At 50.8% G+C, this 18773-nt stretch overlaps 2 protein-coding genes across 10 annotated transcripts; both read right to left on the bottom strand.

Moving 5' to 3' along the window:
* Nucleotides 1-22: 22 nt before the first annotated feature.
* On the bottom strand, nt 23-7440 carry HMBS (hydroxymethylbilane synthase). 7 transcript variants are annotated; one of them, XM_022560231.3, is made up of 14 exons: nt 7267-7439; nt 4992-5051; nt 4580-4652; nt 4159-4208; nt 4020-4075; nt 3558-3635; nt 3269-3346; nt 3056-3131; nt 1849-1962; nt 1561-1599; nt 1239-1358; nt 943-996; nt 715-801; nt 23-616 (listed from the first exon to the last, which is right to left on the bottom strand). In XM_022560231.3, the coding sequence occupies exons 1-14, from the start codon at nt 7297-7299 to the stop codon at nt 443-445; spliced, it is 1092 nt and encodes a 363-aa protein (XP_022415939.1). In that variant the 5' UTR covers nt 7300-7439; the 3' UTR covers nt 23-442. The 7 variants fall into 7 exon arrangements, with proteins under 7 accessions (XP_022415939.1, XP_022415940.1, XP_022415945.1 ...); XM_022560232.3 differs by having other exon boundaries at nt 4998-5051; nt 7267-7437; XM_022560237.3 differs by having other exon boundaries at nt 4580-4729; nt 4998-5051; nt 7267-7436.
* A 1964-nt stretch (nt 7441-9404) lies between these two features.
* VPS11 (VPS11 core subunit of CORVET and HOPS complexes) lies at nt 9405-18417 on the bottom strand. Of its 3 annotated transcripts, XM_022560226.3 has the most exons (16): nt 18216-18417; nt 17455-17603; nt 17222-17357; nt 16729-16892; nt 15885-16132; nt 14947-15148; nt 14396-14547; nt 13577-13763; nt 12747-12893; nt 12435-12623; nt 12171-12332; nt 11804-11943; nt 11513-11715; nt 11210-11381; nt 10560-10782; nt 9405-9915 (listed from the first exon to the last, which is right to left on the bottom strand). In XM_022560226.3, exons 1-16 carry the CDS (start codon nt 18400-18402, stop codon nt 9751-9753), a joined length of 2826 nt encoding a protein of 941 aa, XP_022415934.1. In that variant the 5' UTR covers nt 18403-18417; the 3' UTR covers nt 9405-9750. The 3 variants fall into 3 exon arrangements, 2 of the variants coding, with proteins under 2 accessions (XP_022415934.1, XP_022415935.1); XR_002642812.3 differs by lacking the exon at nt 9405-9915 and having other exon boundaries at nt 10671-10782; nt 11011-11381; XM_022560227.3 differs by lacking the exon at nt 9405-9915 and having other exon boundaries at nt 10673-11134.
* Between the last annotated feature and the right edge of the window lie 356 nt (nt 18418-18773).

The raw sequence follows: 18773 nt of genomic DNA, 5'->3' as shown, positions 1-18773 counted from the left end.
AGATTATGGTTCTTTCTTGGTGTTCCCTGGGAGACAATTTATTCTGTCAGAACTACTGAGACAGAAACAGAAGGCAATGTATTCCAGGAGAACTTTGGACCAGGGGTCTTAGCCTCTGAGGTAAGGAGCAAAGGGTCTTGCGTTTGTCCTTATCTTTCTTTCCTGCAACCCCATCAAAAACAAAGCCACCTTCAAATCTAGTTTATTAGTAGAGCTGGTTACATTCAAAGGCTGTGGCTTGTTAGATGTTTTTTCTCTAGAGACTAAGCCTCCACCTACTGAGGAGACAAGGCATCACCAAGGCCCCAAGTTGAGACAAGTCTCTAAGTCTCCGCCCCTGCAGTTCCATCCCTGGGAATCACCCCCAAGGTAACAGTGAGACTGAAGCTGGGATGTAGGCACGGGGCACCAGCAACCCAGGCACCTGTGCCCCACAGACCAGTTAGTGGGCATCATTGAGCTGCCGTGCAACATCCAAGATGTTCTTGGCTCCTTTGTTCAGCAACAAGGTGGCCAGGCTGATGCCCAGGCTCTCAGCAGCCAGCTGGGCTCGTCGTGGAATGTTCCGGGCAGTGATGCCCACCAGCTGTGGATCATCCTCAGGGCCATCTTCATGCTGGGTAAGGGAAGGAGGGTAGGATTTGGTGAGCACAAAACGGGTATTAACATACAGACGTGTTTTTTACCCTCTCCGTCACCCTCCAGCCTTGGCACCTGGGCAGGGACATGGATGGTGGCCTGCATGGTCTCTTGCATGCTATCTGCGCCATTCAGACTCCAGACTCCTCCAGTCAGGTATAGCTGGGAAAGAAAGCAGTTGCCTCAGCATATTGTGAGAGGGAACTGCTGAGAAACCTGGACTTTTCTTGCTGGCAGCTCAGGATGCACAGGAGAAATGCCAGAGTCCCTTCCCTGCCCTCCCACCCATCTTCCCCTGCTTACTTGCCCATCCTTCATAGCTGTATGCACTGCCACTGGCACACTGCAGCCTCCTTCCTGCAACAAGTTCTCCCTGTGAGCTCCAAGAACCCTTACCACCACCCTGTAACCAGAGTCCTCAGAGATAACAGACCCCTCTAAGGACATAACTGAAAATGAGGTAGCGGCCCAGACCTGGGTCCTGTCCATACTTTGAAGGATGAGTTACCACTAAATACAGAGCAATAATTTGAGAAATCTCCCCACTGCCCTTCCCAGCTCCCCAGGTACCCACCCCTCCACAAGAGCACAGGCCCTACCAGGTGCCTCAGGAAGGCCCGTTCAGCAATGCAGCGAAGCAAAGTCTCAGGATCATGCAACACACCCACCAGATCCAAGATGTCCTGGTCCTTGGCTCGAACTTCCACTCCCAGAGCCCCCTGATGGAAAAATAGCCTAAGATATCAGGGCCAATCTTTCCCCAACCAATGGAGCTAAGGATGGGAACCAGCCTACTTCCACCTGTTTGCCAGGTCCTTTGGGGCCAGTAGCCTCCCAAGGCTTGCCCCTCTCTGGGAGTGTTCTTGGTTGAAAACAAAAGAAAGGGACACATCAATACACGGCTTCCCTGGTCAAGCATACCTGACCCACAGCATACATGCACTCCTCAGGGTGCAGGATCTGTGGGGGCAGAAGAGGCAGTCAGAAGGGTGGAGGTGGGAGTGCCTAAAAGCACACAGCAGTGAGATGGGGCTTTTCTAGCATACAGAAGGGCTGGAGAGGCAAGAGTGGGAGTTTGGCCTCTGATCCCCAGTCTTCCCAACCTGGGACTCATTTCCAGCTTGCACTGTTAGAGGTGGGATTCAAAAAGAGAACACAGGCAAGAAGGAGATGAAGATCAACTGGGGCGTGAAGAGTGGCAGGCCCTACCTGCCCCACCCGGTTCTGCCAGCCCATGCGCTGCAGGCCAGCTGCGGCCAGGATGATGGCACTGAACTCCTGCAGCTCATCCAGCTTCCGAAGCCGTGTGTTGAGGTTTCCCCGCTGTGGAGAGGCGCTAAGGACCACAAGCTTTGGGCAGTCTGGAGCCTTATGCTGTTCCCTTTGCCTGAGTCTCTCAATCTGCTAACTTCTCACCTTTGAGTTCTCAGCTTAATGACAACAGCTAACACTTACCTCATACTTACTACATGCCAGACGCTATAGATATGTCAATTCATTTAATTTTCACAACCCTATGACGTAGGTAGTATTATCATCTCCATTTTACAGATGAGAAAATGATAGAGAGGTTTTAATTTATTTAATAACTTGCCCAAGGTTACAAGACCTCTGAGAAGCCTTCCTTGACTCTCAAGTCTGTGTTTAGATGTTCCAGCTAGAAGCTTCCAGAGAATTCCCTACTTTGTGCACTGGAGCACTTAGCAAATACTATTTTGAAAATCAGTTTTACAAACATATAACATTGTAAAGATCAAAACAATATAGTGGAATATAAAATAAAAATGGAGTTATGGTTACCAAAGGGGAAAGGGGATGGGGGGAGATAAATTAGGAGTTTGGGATTAGCAGATGCAAAGTACTATATATAAAATAAACAACAAGGTCCTATTATATAGCACAGGGAACTATATTCAATATCTTGCAATAAACTACAATGGAAAAGAATATGAAAAGGAATATGTATATATATGTACAACAATCACTTGCTATACACCAGAAACTAACACAACGTTGTAAATCAACTATAATAAAACCAATTTTTAATTATTTAAATTTAAATGGAAGCACCCCCCCAACCCCCCTCCCTCGATGTAATCATTATTCAGTATCACTCTGTATTATCAATGCCTGGTTGTCTGTCTTCAGCACTAAAATGTAAACTCCGTGTAAGCAGGGACAATGTTGATCTTGCTCACCATATCCCCGGTGCCAGGCACTTGCCTGGGGCTAAGAAAACATGAAAGGATCATGAATGAATGGATGGATGGATGGGTGGATGAATGGGAGGACAGGCAGTCCACTGCATCCATGGTCCACTTCCTCTGGAAGCCCCTTCCACTCTCACAACTCCCAGGGCCCTCTGGACCTGGTCTTCCTCCTTGGCCGCTGCCTCCTCCCTCCGCTAAAAGGATACAATACTCTTGAACTCCAGATGTGGGAACTTTCTCTGCAGCTGGGCCGCTCTCCGCAGGGAGCTAGTTCCCACCACGCTGCTCAGAGAGATGGTTTAAAATGAGATTTAAGTCACATGAGATTTAACTAGGCAGGCACTGTTCCTTCCCTCCTCCTCCCACCCCTCCATCTTCTGTGCACATCCCACCAAGATGCCTATCCAGGCCCCACTCACCTCTTCTCTGGCAAGGTTTCTAGGGTCTTCCCAACAAATTTTGGGTGAAAGACCACAGCATCATAGGGGCTCTCCCGCCTGGGGATGGAGGGAAAGTCATAGAATAAGGGAGAGATCTCGGTTCAGGTCACTTCCAGGCTCTCTCAATAGTCAACTAACTGGCATCTTCTGAGTTTTCTGCCATGCTTGACACTCCTCAGGGCAGGGGAGACAGCCTAGAGGCAGAGGGCCAAGTCCCAAAGGGGAAAGTCAAGGTTAATATGAGGCCCCTGACTGGCAGGACTCTTACTTGCAGATGGCTCCAATGGTGAAGCCAGGAGGAAGCACCGTGGGCAGGTCCTTCAGGGAGTGAACAACCAGGTCCACTCTAGAGAGATGGCAGAGAGGGAAGGAGAAGGGGTCTGAGCAGCACGTCCCCAGCCCTTCTCCACCCACTCCTGCCTGTACGTCACTGGCAGAGCCTAGAGCGGTTCAGGAAGCAGGCCTTTCTGAGACCTTGGGTCCCAGAGACCTGCTCCCCTCCTACACTCCCTTTCACCCCCCTCCCCCAGCCAGTCCTGCACCCCCAGGCAGCCAGATGGCTCAGAACCAGGATACTCTCCTTTTCTGAGGCCTGAAAAACTTGCATATGAGCCCCTCTCTAGCCTAGCCAAGCGTTTAAGCCCAACAGTCTAGCTGATACCCAGGTCTGATGTGCACTGGGGTCCTAGCGAGAGCCTGGGAGGGCGCCATGCTCCCTGCTTTCACTTACTCATTCCTCTCCAGCGCGAGTTCCAGCTCCTTGGTAAACAGGCTCTTCTCTCCAATCTGCCAGGCAAGAAAGAGCCTCAGGGTGAATCTTTTGGGGGAAGGAAAGAGGAGGGGGAAAAGGGTTGGATGGAAAATGTTACCTTAGAGAGAGCGGTATCAAGAATCTTGTCTCCTGTGGTGGACATAGCAACTGAGGAGAGAATCAACAAACCAGACGTTCAGTGATCAGCATTTATTGAGCCCCTACTGAGCTCAGCACTTGTGCTGAGATTGTTGGTGGATACAGAGGCACATAAGCCCCAATCCCTACCCTCTGGGAATGTACGATCTAGGAGGAAGACCGGACGTAACCACAAAAAGACCCAAAGCAGGCCAGCCCAGGTAGTCAGAGCTGGAGGTGTTCAGAGAAGGAAAGGGCCCTCCAAACTGGGGACAGCCAAGAAGAATTCTCAGAGGCAACAGAACCAGGCTTTGGTGCAAGACAAAGCCAGAAACACTGTGTTCTCCCCTCCAGGGGTTAAAGGCTTCCCATTAGCTTCCATTCCTTTCCAGAAAACTCACTGATTTCAAACTGCAGGCCTGGGTATAAGGCTTTCAGCGTTGCCACCACACTGTCCGTCTGTATGCGGGCCAGCTGGGGGTAGAAATTCAGGTTAGTCCGGTCCTCTGGCCACCACCCTAAGGTCAGACCCTCACAGGGTCAGGGAGATCCTGAAAGGATTGGAATTCAGAGAGGGGATTGAATGCCCACCTAGGAAGGGGAGGGGTCTGGCCTGGGAGTCCTTTGTACCCCAACTTCCCAGCCCAGGGACTATCTCTTTACAGAATGCAATCTGTCATCCTGCGTGGGATTTGATACTCAGTCACCCCATTTCTTCCATCCCCGAGCTGCTGAGAACGCTCTGGCCCCCCCAACTTATAATACTGTGAACACAGAAGTCTTCTGACAAAGCTCCTCCACCCCGGTACTTACACTCACCTGGCTCTTGCGGGTACCCACGCGAATCACTCTCATCTTTGAGCTGTTTTCTTCCTGCAGAAAAAGTCCCCAGGTCACAGTCCCTGCTGCTCTTTGTGTTCCTCAACACCTGGTCCAAGAACCAGAATCACTGGCTTGGAAGAAAGGAACCTCAGCCCCTGGCCTGTGGCCAGCTGAGCCTTGGAGTGGGGAAACACTCCCCTCCCCAAGACTGGTCCCTTTACCTTCCCCAACAATACCTTCTGGCTCCTCAGGGATCCAGAGAAGCAGAGACCAGACAGAAGTGACAGTAGGACCTGCTGTTGCTGTAATGACCAGGACACTAAGCCCTGAAGCCCATCCAAGCTAAGGCAGTAGGAATGCTGCACTCAGCCAGGTGGGTAGAGAGATAAGGTCTATCAGTCTGGCCCCAGGGAGGGTGGGGCCTGCAGCAGGCAGGGGCAGGACAGCTGGGGCCACACAGGGGACCGTGAGCTGAGTCACTGAGGACAAGTTCAGCATCCACAACGGAGCGGCACTTGAGAAAGCTTCAGTGCCACCTAGATGCCATAAGAGCTACCCCACAGCTGCTGCACTATGGATCCCATAATCTGGACGGAATGCATGACTGGGATCGACAGATCTGACGTACAGTCCTGCTCAGCCTTGGCTGGGCGAACTTGAACACATCATCTTATTTGTTCATCTATAAACCTGTTTGTTCATCTATAAAATGAAGAAGTTTGCACTCAAGTATCTTCTGCTTTTGATATTCTGTAAGACTAAGAGGGTGAGCTGTCTAATGTCCATTCACCTAGAGTGCAGCCTCTGGTTTCACCACAAAGGAAATATTAGGATGTCAGAGACCAAGCCAAGAACTCAAAGGGCCATGCCTCTTCCTCTTGCCAGGGCACCTTGGACAAAGGTATTCAGTGCCAAGCAGGCAGAACTGGGTTCTCCAGTCTGAGGTCCTATTCCCAGATCAGACAGTGATCACTGTAGATACTATCAACTTCCCCTGCTCTGGGATCTTCATCCTACAGAGTTCTTCTGCAGTCAGGTATCTGGGGCCTCTGTTGCTGGAGGAGGTGACAGCTGGCTGCTCTTGGACTCTAGTCTACTCCATAGCTATCACTTCTCCAATAAATAAACCCTGGGGGACCCTAAGCAAATAAGGCTAGGTTGGAAATGCTAAACATGGCAACTAAAATTCTGGGCCACAGGCAGCCCACAGAAAGGAATCTAAGGTCCCAGAAACTGCTATGTTCAAACAATCCCTTAATTTCATTGATTCTGCACAGCATATTCAAGTCAAATTGTTCCAGTAAAAAATTCCTTATTGAGCATGTATATCCTAGAGCTATTGCTTTTAATCTTCATAACAACCTATCAGGTAGACAAGGGCAGGCATCTCTGGAACTACGTTACAGAAGCAAAGTCTGGCTCTGAGGAGCAAAGTGACTTGCCCAGGGCCACAGGGTTAATCATGGGTAGAGAGCTGGAATCCGAATCTTCTTACTCCTAGTCCAGCACTCAGGAATGTCAGCAATGGCACAGAATCCCACTCCTTACCAGCACATAGGTCAGGGAGAGATAGGGCAGCTGCCCCACTCCTTTCTTATCTCAGGCTGACGTTGGCCTCCTGGGCTCTGCAGTTTGCATCTGCAAAAGCCCAGAACTGGGACCCCAGGCTAGGAATAGGAAGGCCCAAGGGCGTCCCCCGTCCATGGTAGTAACCCAATGATGTGTCTCAGCTGGGGACTTTTGAGTGTAGGCTGGGGCTGGGTGTCCATTAAAAAGAAAAAAAGCGGAGAAGGTGCACTTCCAAGATGTTTGTGTGCACTTCGGAGAATTCGAGGTACACTCTCCTTTCTGGATCCAAAATGGAACACTTCCCCAAAGTGGCTGAATCTCGACTAGGACCTGTCTCGTGTGAAGGGATCCCGGGGAATAGCACGCTGTCTCGTGCAGACGAATTTTCCTGTGTTGGGTCACTATAGCTAGAGCCGCGGAAGCCATGCCTCATGGAATCCCATCCAGATCCCCGCAGGAACGGGGTTCCGTTCGAGACAATCGATCTGCTCTTAAGTCCGCCCCCACCGCTCTCTGATTCCCCTACGGGCAACCCAGCTACTGGCCCTTTAAAAACTGTTAGAACCAAAAAAAAAAAAAAAAAACAGACAGATAATCGTCCCGACCAATTGACGACGGAGAGTGGCAACTTGGGGCCAATCGTGGCACTGCTAGTGCAGAAGACCGAAGCTGCGAGGGTCACCGGCTCAGGACTCACCGCCGTTGCGGCCGCGTCGCCGTTACCAGACATGGCTGTGCGCGGTAAGTAGGCCGGGGACTGCTGCCAGTGTCCTCCGGAGTCAGGCAAGCCGAAGGCTCCGGCCGGCCGGGAACTGGGCGCACGCGGGAGCTCGCAATCCTTCGGCAGCCACACACTCCCGGGTCCGCTAAGGGCCTGCGTCACTTCCGGCCCCGCCCCAGAGGGGCTAGACCTCCCCTGGGCGGGAATTAGAACGATTGCAACAGAGAAGACCTTACCTTGCGCTGCCGCCCCTACTCCCCCAGGCTGGCCCTGGTCTTCCCCGTTTGAGACCCAGACCCACCAACTGTTCATTTTTACTTTTACCTAGCCAGGAATACCGACGGTCAGTGGCCAAGATATGCTTCCCGGATTTATCCACAAAGTAAGTTCTTTGCAGTCCCTCCTACCGCCACCCAAGGGAACGTCAATAAACCAAAAGTAGGCGTGCCGAGAGGAAAAGGAGATTAACCCTACAATGCGGCGTCGGAAGTTAAAGGCTACTTGAGCAACTTACCATGCCCCCAGGGTGCATTCAACGTCTACAAATAAAAGAAGCCTGCTTCTGAAAGCTAGTCACCCAGAATTCCACAGCTTTGTCTCCTTAGCTGTGGCACAAGCAATTAGTGCAGCTTATGTGGTGCTGCTTCTGCTACAACCCTGAAGTAGGCAACTAAAGACAAATAACTGAAATGGGAGTGACAACACATCATTAGTGTTAGTGGGAAAAGGGCTTGTGAGTAGAAGTGCTTTACCCATTAACAGTACTAATAACCACGTATTAACCACTTTCAAATAACTGGACACCTGTCATCCATACCAGCCTGAGGGCTACAAGATTCCAGCCTTGACTTATCTCTGTGCTTCAAAAGCACCTGGTATTTGACAGAGATGTTTTGCAACTGAGCTTTAAGAGATATGCAGTGGTCAACAGCCCCGAACTAGCTCTGACTTGACCACAGGACCTGGTAGTGTCCTAAAGCTACCTTTGCTTCATTACCATGCCAAGATCCCCGCCCAAGGGGGATATTTGTACTCTGCTAGGCGCAAATTCCTGCCATGTGGAAGACTGTGATGCCCCAGCTCCCCACCCCCCCCCACCCCCGGCCGCCGAAATCTCTGCCCCTTTCCTAGAGCCCTGATGATATGTCTGCCTCCTATCCCTTAAATTCTCTTACTGCCCTCCTTTGGGGGAGAAGGTGTCTTTAGAGCATGTGCTCTCCCTTCTCCATTCGTTGATCAATGAATAGTTTCTGCTCTGCTATACCGAACATGGTGTTGTTTGACCGGAATTTGCAACTCCAGGCAAAGGACCCACTGAGGGGTCACTGACCTCTTGGGGACCAGTAACACATCCATTGATTGGCTCCTTTGACCTTCATAACAGCCGTACTAGAAAGATGTTGTAATTCCTCATGTTCAGACGAAGAAACTGAGGTTCAGAGAAGGTTCAGAGTTGCCCTAAGTGAAACTAAGAATCAAGCTCAGGGCAGCTGATCCAAAGTCTGTATTCTTAGCTGCTACCAATGTAGTGTACTCCATCCGCCTCTTCTAGAACTACCTAAACCACAATGTCTTAAGTTACTTCTTTTAATTAAACAACCCCATAGGAGCAATTTTCCAACGGGCGGTGTAACCCCAATTACACGCAGACACTTAGCAACACAAACTTCAGTTAACAACTTTGGAAGAAGGAACAAAATGTTTCAATAAAGGCCCTTTTATCCTGCTTATCATCTGGTACTGAATACAGAGAGACACCAACCCACCCATTATGATGGCAGGCTTTAAAGCCCAAGGCTCCCCACCAGAATCTGCCTCCAGCTTGAATACTCTGTCCATACAAGAGCCACAGAGGCCAGCCACACTATAGAGCAGAGTCCTCAGTACGGGCTGCTCTTGGGGCTCAGGCCTCAGGCCTTTGCAGAGGTTCTTCAACTGAACTCTACTAGATGCCATAGGCCCCACTCATTACTGGAATGAAGTCTCGTGAACATCATCTTTAAGGAACTCTGTAGGAAGGGAAGGGGAGCTCTAGGAGAGCAGAGGGAAAGAAGTACATTTTGCACAGTTAAGAATCACCAGGAAGTCCCCAGAATAAATCCTTCAACCCCGAAATCATTATATGCTTTTATTTATAGACTCTGGGAGCCAGGACCCAAGCACAGCCTGGTGCTCTTGGATAGAGAATAAAGCCGCTATTGTCCAGACTCCGAGGTTGCTGAGGTGCCCTCCCCCTCTGGTCTGGAATGATCTACACTGCTCAAAAAGTCAACAGGACAAATGGCAGGTTGGCCGAAGAAGGAGGCAGGAAAAGAAAGTCCCCTTAAGTCCTGAGGGCTATGGCATCAGATGAGAGCAGAGTCCTGGGCATGTCTGCTAACTCCTGTGCAACAGCCCTGTCTCTGTCCCCCTGAGTCCCTGCTGCTGGGCCTCCACCGCCACACCCCTCCCACTAGCTGCTTAAGTGCCCCTCCTGGCGTGTACGAGCAAGTCCCTCTGCAGCCCAGCCTCCAGGCTCGCAGTCAGTCGGGCTGTGGGCGGGTCGGTCAGCAGAGTCAATTTGTTGAAAACACCTCGGCCAAAGTAGTCAGCAATCACAGAGAAGCTGTCGTTGGAGCACTTGAGCTGCAGGGAAAGAGAAGAGTTGCGAGTCAAAAACCCACAGGACAGGCTTCCCTGGTGGCACAGCAGTTAAGAATCTGCCTGCCAATGCAGGGGACACAGGTTCGAGCCCTGGTCTGGGAAGATCCCACATGCCTCAGAGCAACTAAGCCCATGGGCCACAACTACTAAGCCTGTGCTCTAGAGCCCGCGAGCCACAACTACTGAAGCCTGCGTGCCTAGAGCCCGTGCTCCACGACAAGAGAAGCCACCACAATGAGAAGCCCGCACACCTCAACGAAGAGTAGCCTCCGCTCAACGCAACTAGATAAAAAGCCTGCGCACAGCAACGAAGACCTAACACAGCCAAAAATCAATCAATCAAAATAAAACAGAACACCTCATTCCATCTCTTTAAAAAAGAAAGAGAAGCCACTGCAATGAGAAGCCCGCGCACCGCAACAGAGTAGCCCCCGCTCGCCGCAACTAGAGAAAGCCTGCGCACAGCAACGAAGACCCGATGCAGCCAAAACTAAATAAATAAAATAGATACATTAAAGAAATAAAAAATGTTTAAAAAAAAAAAAACCCACAGGAGGAGGAGAAAAGAACACCAGTCCCCAGCGCTCACCACCTCCCTGTGGGCGGGGGAGTCACGTCATCCCCACCTGGTGCTGGAACTGGTCATGGAGATCTCGCTTCTGTTCCTGGGCCCGAATCATATCCATGACCTTGCGGTTTTCAGGGAGGCAGGTGGGGCAGTCGGCATCACTTTCTGAGTAACTCTCAAAGCAGTGCTGGTGGAAGGAGTGGCCGCAGAGAAAGTGGACTGAGGGCAACTCCAAGGCACTGTTACAGATGCTGCACTTGGTCTTCTGGAAAATCTTCGGACTACAGGCAAGGGAGACCAGAAAAGAGTGGCAGAAAGTGAGGGCAGGGCCAGGAACCACGTGGAGAGAGAAGGCAGTTGGAGGCAATGAGGAGAGAGAGGTCCCCGTTAAGGAACTACGAGGCCCTGCTCTTCTTACCACCTAAAGCGGGTCACAGGAGGACCCCACGCTGGGCCTGCATGGAGTCTCAGCACCCTCCCAGCAGGTCCATCCAACCCAAGAAAAGTACCTGCTACAAGATAATATCCTCCAAAGCCCAATAAATCACGTTCTACGTAGTAAATCATTCTTTGGAATTCCTCCATCAAAACAGATCTTCAAGAATGAAATGCTCAAACACACTCCATACAATCCTGTCTTTGAAAAATGACACCCTGTGAAGAACAGTGTTATCCCCGGACGCCTCCACAGTTCTGGATGCCAAGTACCTCGCCTTCAGCTCCTGGATCTCCTGGCGGATACGGGTGGTCTCCTCTCGGTAGCGCCGCACCCGGAGCTCGTCCTGCGCGATCTGCTGGCTCTGCTTCTGCAGTTTTTGGACCAGGTAGTCCCGGATGACAGACAGGGTGGCCGTGGAGTTGTGGGCCAGGGTCTGCACCACTGAGATGGGGGTCCGGGAGGAAACAAGACCATGAACCAAGCAGCCCTCTGGATAGAACGGAAGGACCCCTGCCCCAGAGCCCGACTGCCGGCAGCCTGCACCCAGCCGCCCGCCCTGTCCTCCGGAGTACCTAGGAGAGGCGGCATGAGGTTCTTGCCCTCGATGTGCTTAAGCACGGCCGCCACGTACTGCTTGCAGTCCTCCTCCTTGCGGGCGAAGTAGCTGAGCGCCTGTTCCCACAGGGAGGGCTCCTGCGCCCCGTGGCGCTCGCACACGGCGAGCACCTGCCGGTACTGCTCGTGCTGCATGTGGTACTGCACGATCTGCTGGAACCTGCGGCCGGGCAAGGCGCGCATCAGCAGCTGTCCCCCACGGGAGGCTCGGCCACGGTCCCCTTCCCTGCGATTCCCCAGACTCTTACAGTTTCCCCTGCTCATAGAGGTAAAGGACCCCATCCTGGAAGTCGTGCATCTGGCAGAGGACCAGGGCTTTGTCAAAGACATCACAGAAGCGACCACTCTTCAGTAGGGAGATGGCCTCTGCGTGAAGCTTCTCTTTGACCTAAAAGAGGAGGGTGGAGCTGCTGGGCATCAGGGAAAAACGACAAGGCCTCTCAGCACCAGGCAAGTCAACTATCTCTTCCCCTCAGTCCTATTTCCTCTTCACGGGGGACCATTTAGCCCCCAAGGGTGAGGTGTTATTGGTCTAAAGAAAGCAGCAAGAGGCAACCAGGAAAGAAATGGAAGCAGTTTCTCTCCAGCGCCTCCGGCCACTTTGCCAGGTCTCACCTGCGGCTCCTCCTCGTGAGCCCAGTTCTGGAGTCGCAGCTCAAGGAGCGTGTCATAGATGCCCTGTGGGGAGTCAGGCTGCACCTCACTCATGTGCTCTAGGAAAGCTTTCAGCTCCCGCGGGTTGTTGGCAAAGATGGGGATGAACTCCTCTGAGTTGGCCTAGGACGGCAAGGGAGGAGAGGTGGCCGAGTGAGCGGGCTCGGTACTTGGGCTGCTAAGGTGATCCCCGCTGTCCAAAAGCCATTCTCCCTGAGGCCTCACCCTGCAGCCTGGAGCCTCCCTATCGCCTCGGCCTTCAAGGCTGGGCCGATAGTCGGTACAAAGTCCCTTCAGCAACTCGGTCGTCTGCTCTGGTATGTGGTGCATGAGGATCTTGCCGTAGCGTTTCATGTTGCTCTCTGCCTGCTCAAAAGGAAGCTTGCCAATGTATCGAAGGGCTTCCTGATAATTCTGTGGAGGGAAAGGGCAGAATAAGCACGTGCTCCTGCCTCACCCACCAGGAAGCACTTTCAGTATCCCAGGGATGTCCTAGAAAAAGAACAGGGTCCTGCCCGTGTCAAGGGGCTCCCCTACCTTGATGTCCTCTAGCTGGATCTTCAAGTACCACTCGTGATGTGCGTGGTTCTCAGCCAAATAGAGGGCATGGGAGTAGTAGCCAGCCTGCCGGAGGACCTTGATGGCTGTCTCCACATCAAAGTGGACTTCACTCTCACTCTTTGTCTGCCAGGGAGACATTAGACAAAACCAGTCATAGAGAGGTTGTGGTTGGGGAACGGAAAGGAAATATGCATCTGATTCTAAGACCAGATTCTTAAGGCAATAAAAAAGTTGATGCTTTTTTTTTTTTGGCAGCGCTGAGCGGCATGCAGAATCTTAGTTCCTCAACCAGGGATCGAACCCGTGCCCCCTGCAGTGGAAGCGTGGAGTCTTAACCACTGGACCACCAGAGAAGTCCTAAAGTTGATGCTTTTAAAGCACTGTTATCCTGCCTCTCCAAAAGTCTTCCTCTGCCTCTACTATTAGAGGGACTCGTCTGGGAACACAGGACTTCCCTGGGCTTAGATACCACGAGAAGTTCTGGCATCAAAAAACAAGGGGGGTGGGAATTCCCTGGCGGTCCAGTAGTTAGGACTCTGCGCTTCCACTGCTGGTGGTCCGGGTTTGATCCCTGGTGGGGGAACTGAGATCTGGCAAGCCACGCAGTGCAGCCAAAAAGAAAAAAAAAAAACCAAGAGAGAAAACAGGAGAAAACTCGCAAAAAAGGCTATTCCTCTTCCTAGTTTATAGACCAGAGGACTCTGGTCCCCAAATAAGGTCAGCTCTTCCCTGTCTCTGCAGCCCTGGTGGAGCCCCTCATGCTCAGTGGGGCCCTCACGGAATCCCCCGCCAACACCACCCTGCACCTTGATGAATTCCTCCAGCTTCGAGCTGTCCTTGAGCTTTGTGTAGCAGTTGAGCAGTAGGGTGGTGTGGTCGGCATTGGCCAGGGACTGCCGGTGCAGGGTCTGCAGGTAAGCCGTCAGGTTGTGGATGCGCTGGGCATCCAGGAACTTGCGGATCACATACGATGGCTCCAACTTTCCAATGGTTCTAGGGAGACATATGCATCAAATAGCATTGGGGTCAGTGTACTTCTCAAACTTTCATGTGCATAGGAATCACCTGAAGATCTTCTTAAAATGCAAATTCTGTTTCAGCACGTCTGGAGTAAGGCCTGAGATTCTGCAATTCTAACAAAATCCCAGGCAATGTCGATTCTACTAGACCATGGACCACATGAGTAGCAAGGCTCCAGAGCACTGTTTCTTAAACTTGGATGAAAACAGGAATTTGAGAGAGGTTGGGAAAGAGGCTAGACAGGTTCTTAAGATCCCTTATTAATTTAAGAGTTAGTATTGAGGGAAGAAAGTGTGGAAGCAAGAGATGAATAGCCTTTTCCCTTTAAAGAATCTTATCAAAATGAGTATTAACAAAGGTCAAGTCAACATCTAAGATAACAGATACTCATCAGCTCAACTGCATGCTGGTCATGTAATATTTGACCCAAAACATCCCCTTTCCAATAAGGTATACTGTCTTCTCACTTGAGGCATCACAGTTTCTGGAGGAAAAAAAGACGGTTCACAGTGGAGTCCACCCTCCTTCCCCAAGTGCAGGTTTTAGCCTATCTGGCTGCCTGTCCCTGCATTCACAGCTATATCCTAAAGCGCCTCCAGACTGACCGGATATACTGCTGGACAGCCCCATCATGGTTGCCCTTGCTGTAGAGATGGTCCCCATACTGCATGAAGATCTGCGCCAACCCATCACTGTCCAGATGCTGGCTCTTGGCCAGATTAATCGCCATCTCGAATAGGTTCTTCTTAAACAGCATCTGGAAGGGAAGAGAGATTAGAAAACTGGAAGAAGCAGTCCTGAGAAGACACCTTCCCAGAACGCACCCACAACACACAAGGCAGACAGTTGTGAAGCCCCAATCAGCCTAGATCTTAGACAGGGTGAGACCTCTCAGATACCCCCAAGACCAACATCAGCTCGCCTCACAAGGTTCTCTACAGGCAGGAAGAGTGGACCCTGAGAGTGGGCTCAGGCTCCCAGCCACTGCTTCCCTCTAAGGCCTCATCCCAGGCCACTGGCCTTGTAATCCTACCCTAAGGGAGCTGAGTAAGTGACCCAAAGGGAAGGAAACACCCTGGCCAAGGGACTTGGGGAGCCTGTTCCTAGAGCTGCAGCTGGGTGCCCACAGCCTGTTCTGGGAATCTGGTGGCCTTGCCTCCAGTTTGGTCTGTGTGTCCTTCTCCTGCAGTGCGTGGACCCGCCCATCCCGCGTCAGCACGTACAGGGAGCCCCACTCAGCAAGCACATCCACTACATCCTCAAAGACGGTGCTATAGGCTATGAATTTGTTGCACAGGTCATAGATGTTGAGAATCTGCTTGTCGGAGCTCTGGGAGTCCCTGCTGGTAAACTCTGACCTGTGTGGGAAAGAGAAAGACCCAGATATTTGTACCACCTCTGTCTCAGCTCCCCTCGATTTCCTTTCCAATACAACTTTGGTGCTGCCCATTCCACCCAGAACAAGACACCGCTTTGGCCCCTCTAGCAGCTCATCCTGTAACATTTAGCATGGTGCTAGCAGTTGTGGGAAGAGAACATATAGACCTGGTCTTACCCTTTAGGATCCTATAATTAATACAGGCAACAGATTGAAAAATTAACTACATCCATTCCAACATCCATTATTTAACAAATAATTAGTGCCTGGTGTATGTAGGCCACTGAGCTTAGTACTGAATGAAAACTAACATCTGACAAGGATCACTTGCATCACGCTGAAGACCCCATCGCCCTTTCTGGTGGCTCAGAGAGAAAAACGCCCTGTCTTGCATCTCCCAGAACTTTCCAATTTCTCCACTACTCAGTCCCTTGTTCCTCTACCCAATTCATTTTGACCAAGGAGTAAAAATCCCAATACCAGGTCCCAAATTCCCTGGAGCATTCTAGCGCATCAGGGCTGCTCAGCAAATGTCTGCAGCAAAATCACACACTTTTCAGCAAAAAAAACCCATTATAACCGATCTAGGTGTAGGCACAATCTACCTAAAACCAAATAGGAGATTGATGGGATCCAGGCATTAGGAGTTTAAAATCAGGTTAATTCTGGGGAACAAGTTCAGCCCTCTCCCTTTTGCTTCTCCGTGGAGTCCTTACTTGGGAGAAACCTTCCGGTCACGGGAGACAATGACAAGGTAGCCTCTAAACCAGTGAGCAATGAGTTTATGGCCCTCAAAGGCGAAGCAGGGCCCCCGTTCATCAGGCTGGTATAAGTAGACACATTCATCCCCTGCCACTATGAACTGCAGGTCCTGAGAAGGGTCGCTTAGGGCTGAGCAGCGCAGGCCACAACCGTGGGTGTCCAACTCCACACGAGGGTAGTCCTTTCCAGAAACTATGTAGGACTGCAGGAAGTAAGAGAGGGGTTAACAGGCTCCCTTTGAGGAGGAGGCATCTAAGCCTTCCCAAAGGTATCTCCACCTCCATGCTGGCTCTCTCTTTTTAATGCTTAGCACCCTAAGACTTTCCGTGGCTGCTTGCCATCTCCATTAACCACCACCCATCTATTAAATATATAAGCAGAGACTACATTTCTTTCCTCTGTAAATACTATCACTACTTACTACAGGTATTTCGCAAGTAAGAGAATTTTACTGCTTTATCCAAAAACCATTGCTGAAACAAAACAAAACTATTGCTGAGACTAAGCTGTTATAAATTAGGAGCACAGGAACCAGAAAAGTAAAGCAACTTGTCCAGTGTCTCTTAAGTTAATTAGGAGAAAAACTTAGGTCTTTTACTACAAGACCAAGAGTTCCTAGCTCTAACTCTTCCCAGTCTCCTAAGGGAGGAAATAAAATATTAAGCTGGGCAAACGATTCAAGGTTGTATGATGAAAACTGCAGGAATTCTACCTCTTTTGTCAGTTCCCTACCTTAGCCCTCTGAGCAATGTTAAAGCCTTTCCTGCCTGCCCGTAATAGTGGAGGCCCTGGTCATACCTGAACATTCTCAGTTGTCACAACAAACAAGTGAGTGGTCTTTCCTGCTTGGCGAAAGGCCAGTCCGGTAACAGGATAGTTGCCCTTGTGCAAAATCTGGGTCTTGCTATGCCGGTCCCGAGTGATGTCCCCTTTGTTCAGTGTAACACTGCCATCTGTGAAACCTGCAGGAGAGCAAGAAATAGCATTTTATTGAGGCTGAATAGATCAGGAAGCACAGAAGGGGGAAAAGACCACTTGAGGCACTTGTCAGAAGTGACACTCTTTCTCCTCCTACCCAACTTCTCCAGTGGTTACCCTGAAGATCAGGACTCACTGACTCATTTTCAAAGAACAAAACTAAATGCTTTCCCATCCAAAACTTTAAAATCTCAAGTGCATCAGTTCAGTACAAAATGGTCTCATGAAAACAGTGAAGATGAGCTGCAGAAGCAACTCTGAAGAAAATCTATAAAGAATCATGGGGTGTTAGCTTTGCCTTCTTTCTGCTTACCGATGGCCATAAAGTTGAGATTTTCATGGACAGTCAAACAAGATACAACAGTCGGCTCTGCCCCTGGGATGGCAGGGAAGATTCGAGTGCAGAGTGGATTGCCACCATCTCTCTTCTCCAGGTTCCAGATCTTTACCTGTGGACAGACCTCAGATGTGTGAATGCTAGTCACCCGCCAACAAACAGCCATTCTCAGGCTACTGGGTCTTTCCCATTTCCTTTCTAGGACTCACCAGGGGGTTGATCCCCTCTTCATCCTCACCAACAGATGCCAGAATGTTGTGCTGCTTCAACTGGTACAGGTGTGTCACCCGTAGTTTGTAAGCCTGGAACCCGGTAAGCTGTAGGGAGCGGGGCAAGAACCATATCTGGCCTTCCATGTGTGCAGAGTAGTCAAGGAGCCTCCTTTCCAAGGAGAGATACTTATATCTAGGCCAGAACCCAAATAACAACTAACATACATACAACTCTTTAAATTTTTCAAGGGTTTTTCCACAGATTATCTTCTGGGAACTCTCCATCTTAAAAAGACTAGAAAAGAAAGGCCCGAGTTTAGTGGCAGCATTATGAAAAACAAAGCAGCAAACTCATGGTCTCATTTAACTCCTCCCCCACAACACTGGACTGGGGAGATAATGACACCTCACATATTCATCTTTTAAAGCCAACTTGCATCCGTTCTTTTCATCGATCCTAAAAGTAAACAAAAAACAATAAAAAAAACCTTGCCGAATTGTTATTTTACGCCCCTTTTGCAGATAAGGAAATCGAAGCCCAGAGAGGTAAAATGACTCGCCCGGGATTGTTCGCTCAGTTGGCAGCAAGTTAGAGAACGGACTTCCTCCTTTCTTCCCTCGGACCACAGAAGGCGCACCGGGCGCCCATCTAAAGGAAAGTGGCACGTAACACGAACCCCTCTGACGGACAGATTTCATCCCAGCTGTATCTCTTCAGGGATTCGGGGAGGGAAGAGGCAGCTCCAGAGAAAGGATATCTCCAAAGACTAGGCTCCCTCGGCCTGAGTCGCAGACAGTGATGCCAGGAGGGAGGCAAAGGAACTTGGAAGCAGAGGGTCCAGAGGCAGGCGCAGCCCCGGGAGCAGCCCCATCATTGCCCAGTGGCTCCTTCACCAGCTCCTTGTCGAAGAAAACGAAACGCCGCCACTGCAGGTAGGCCGCCATCTTGGCCGTAGGCCCCCGCCTCCGGTAGAGAGGTCACGTGAGAGGAGCCGGCGGATCACGTGACCCGGCAGCTTCCTGGACCCTGGGTGCACAGGCGCTCTCCAGTCTCCTTGACAGCTTCCCCCTGCAGGGAGAGTGCGCGCCGCCGCTTGAGGCAGTGTCCGCAGCCCGCCGCTCGCTCCGCATTTTGCGGTTTTGCCGGCCCTGTAAGTGCACTGGCTGAAATGCTTGTTAAGAGCTAGACCTTCACCTCTTTGAGCATCAGTTTCCTCCTTTATTAAATTCGCAGGCAATGAGGGATCAAGATGAGGATCAAATGTCACGCGGTTTGTGAATTGTAACCCGCTGTGCCTAGGTGAATTACCTTCTGC

The sequence above is a fragment of the Delphinapterus leucas genome, chromosome 7 (genome assembly GCF_059928025.1).
Source record: "Delphinapterus leucas isolate spDelLeu-1000000601 "Yukka" chromosome 7, BTC_Dleu_Yukka2, whole genome shotgun sequence".
NCBI classification, from domain to species: Eukaryota; Metazoa; Chordata; class Mammalia; order Artiodactyla; family Monodontidae; genus Delphinapterus; species Delphinapterus leucas.
This window is presented reverse-complemented; position numbering and strand designations above follow the sequence as displayed.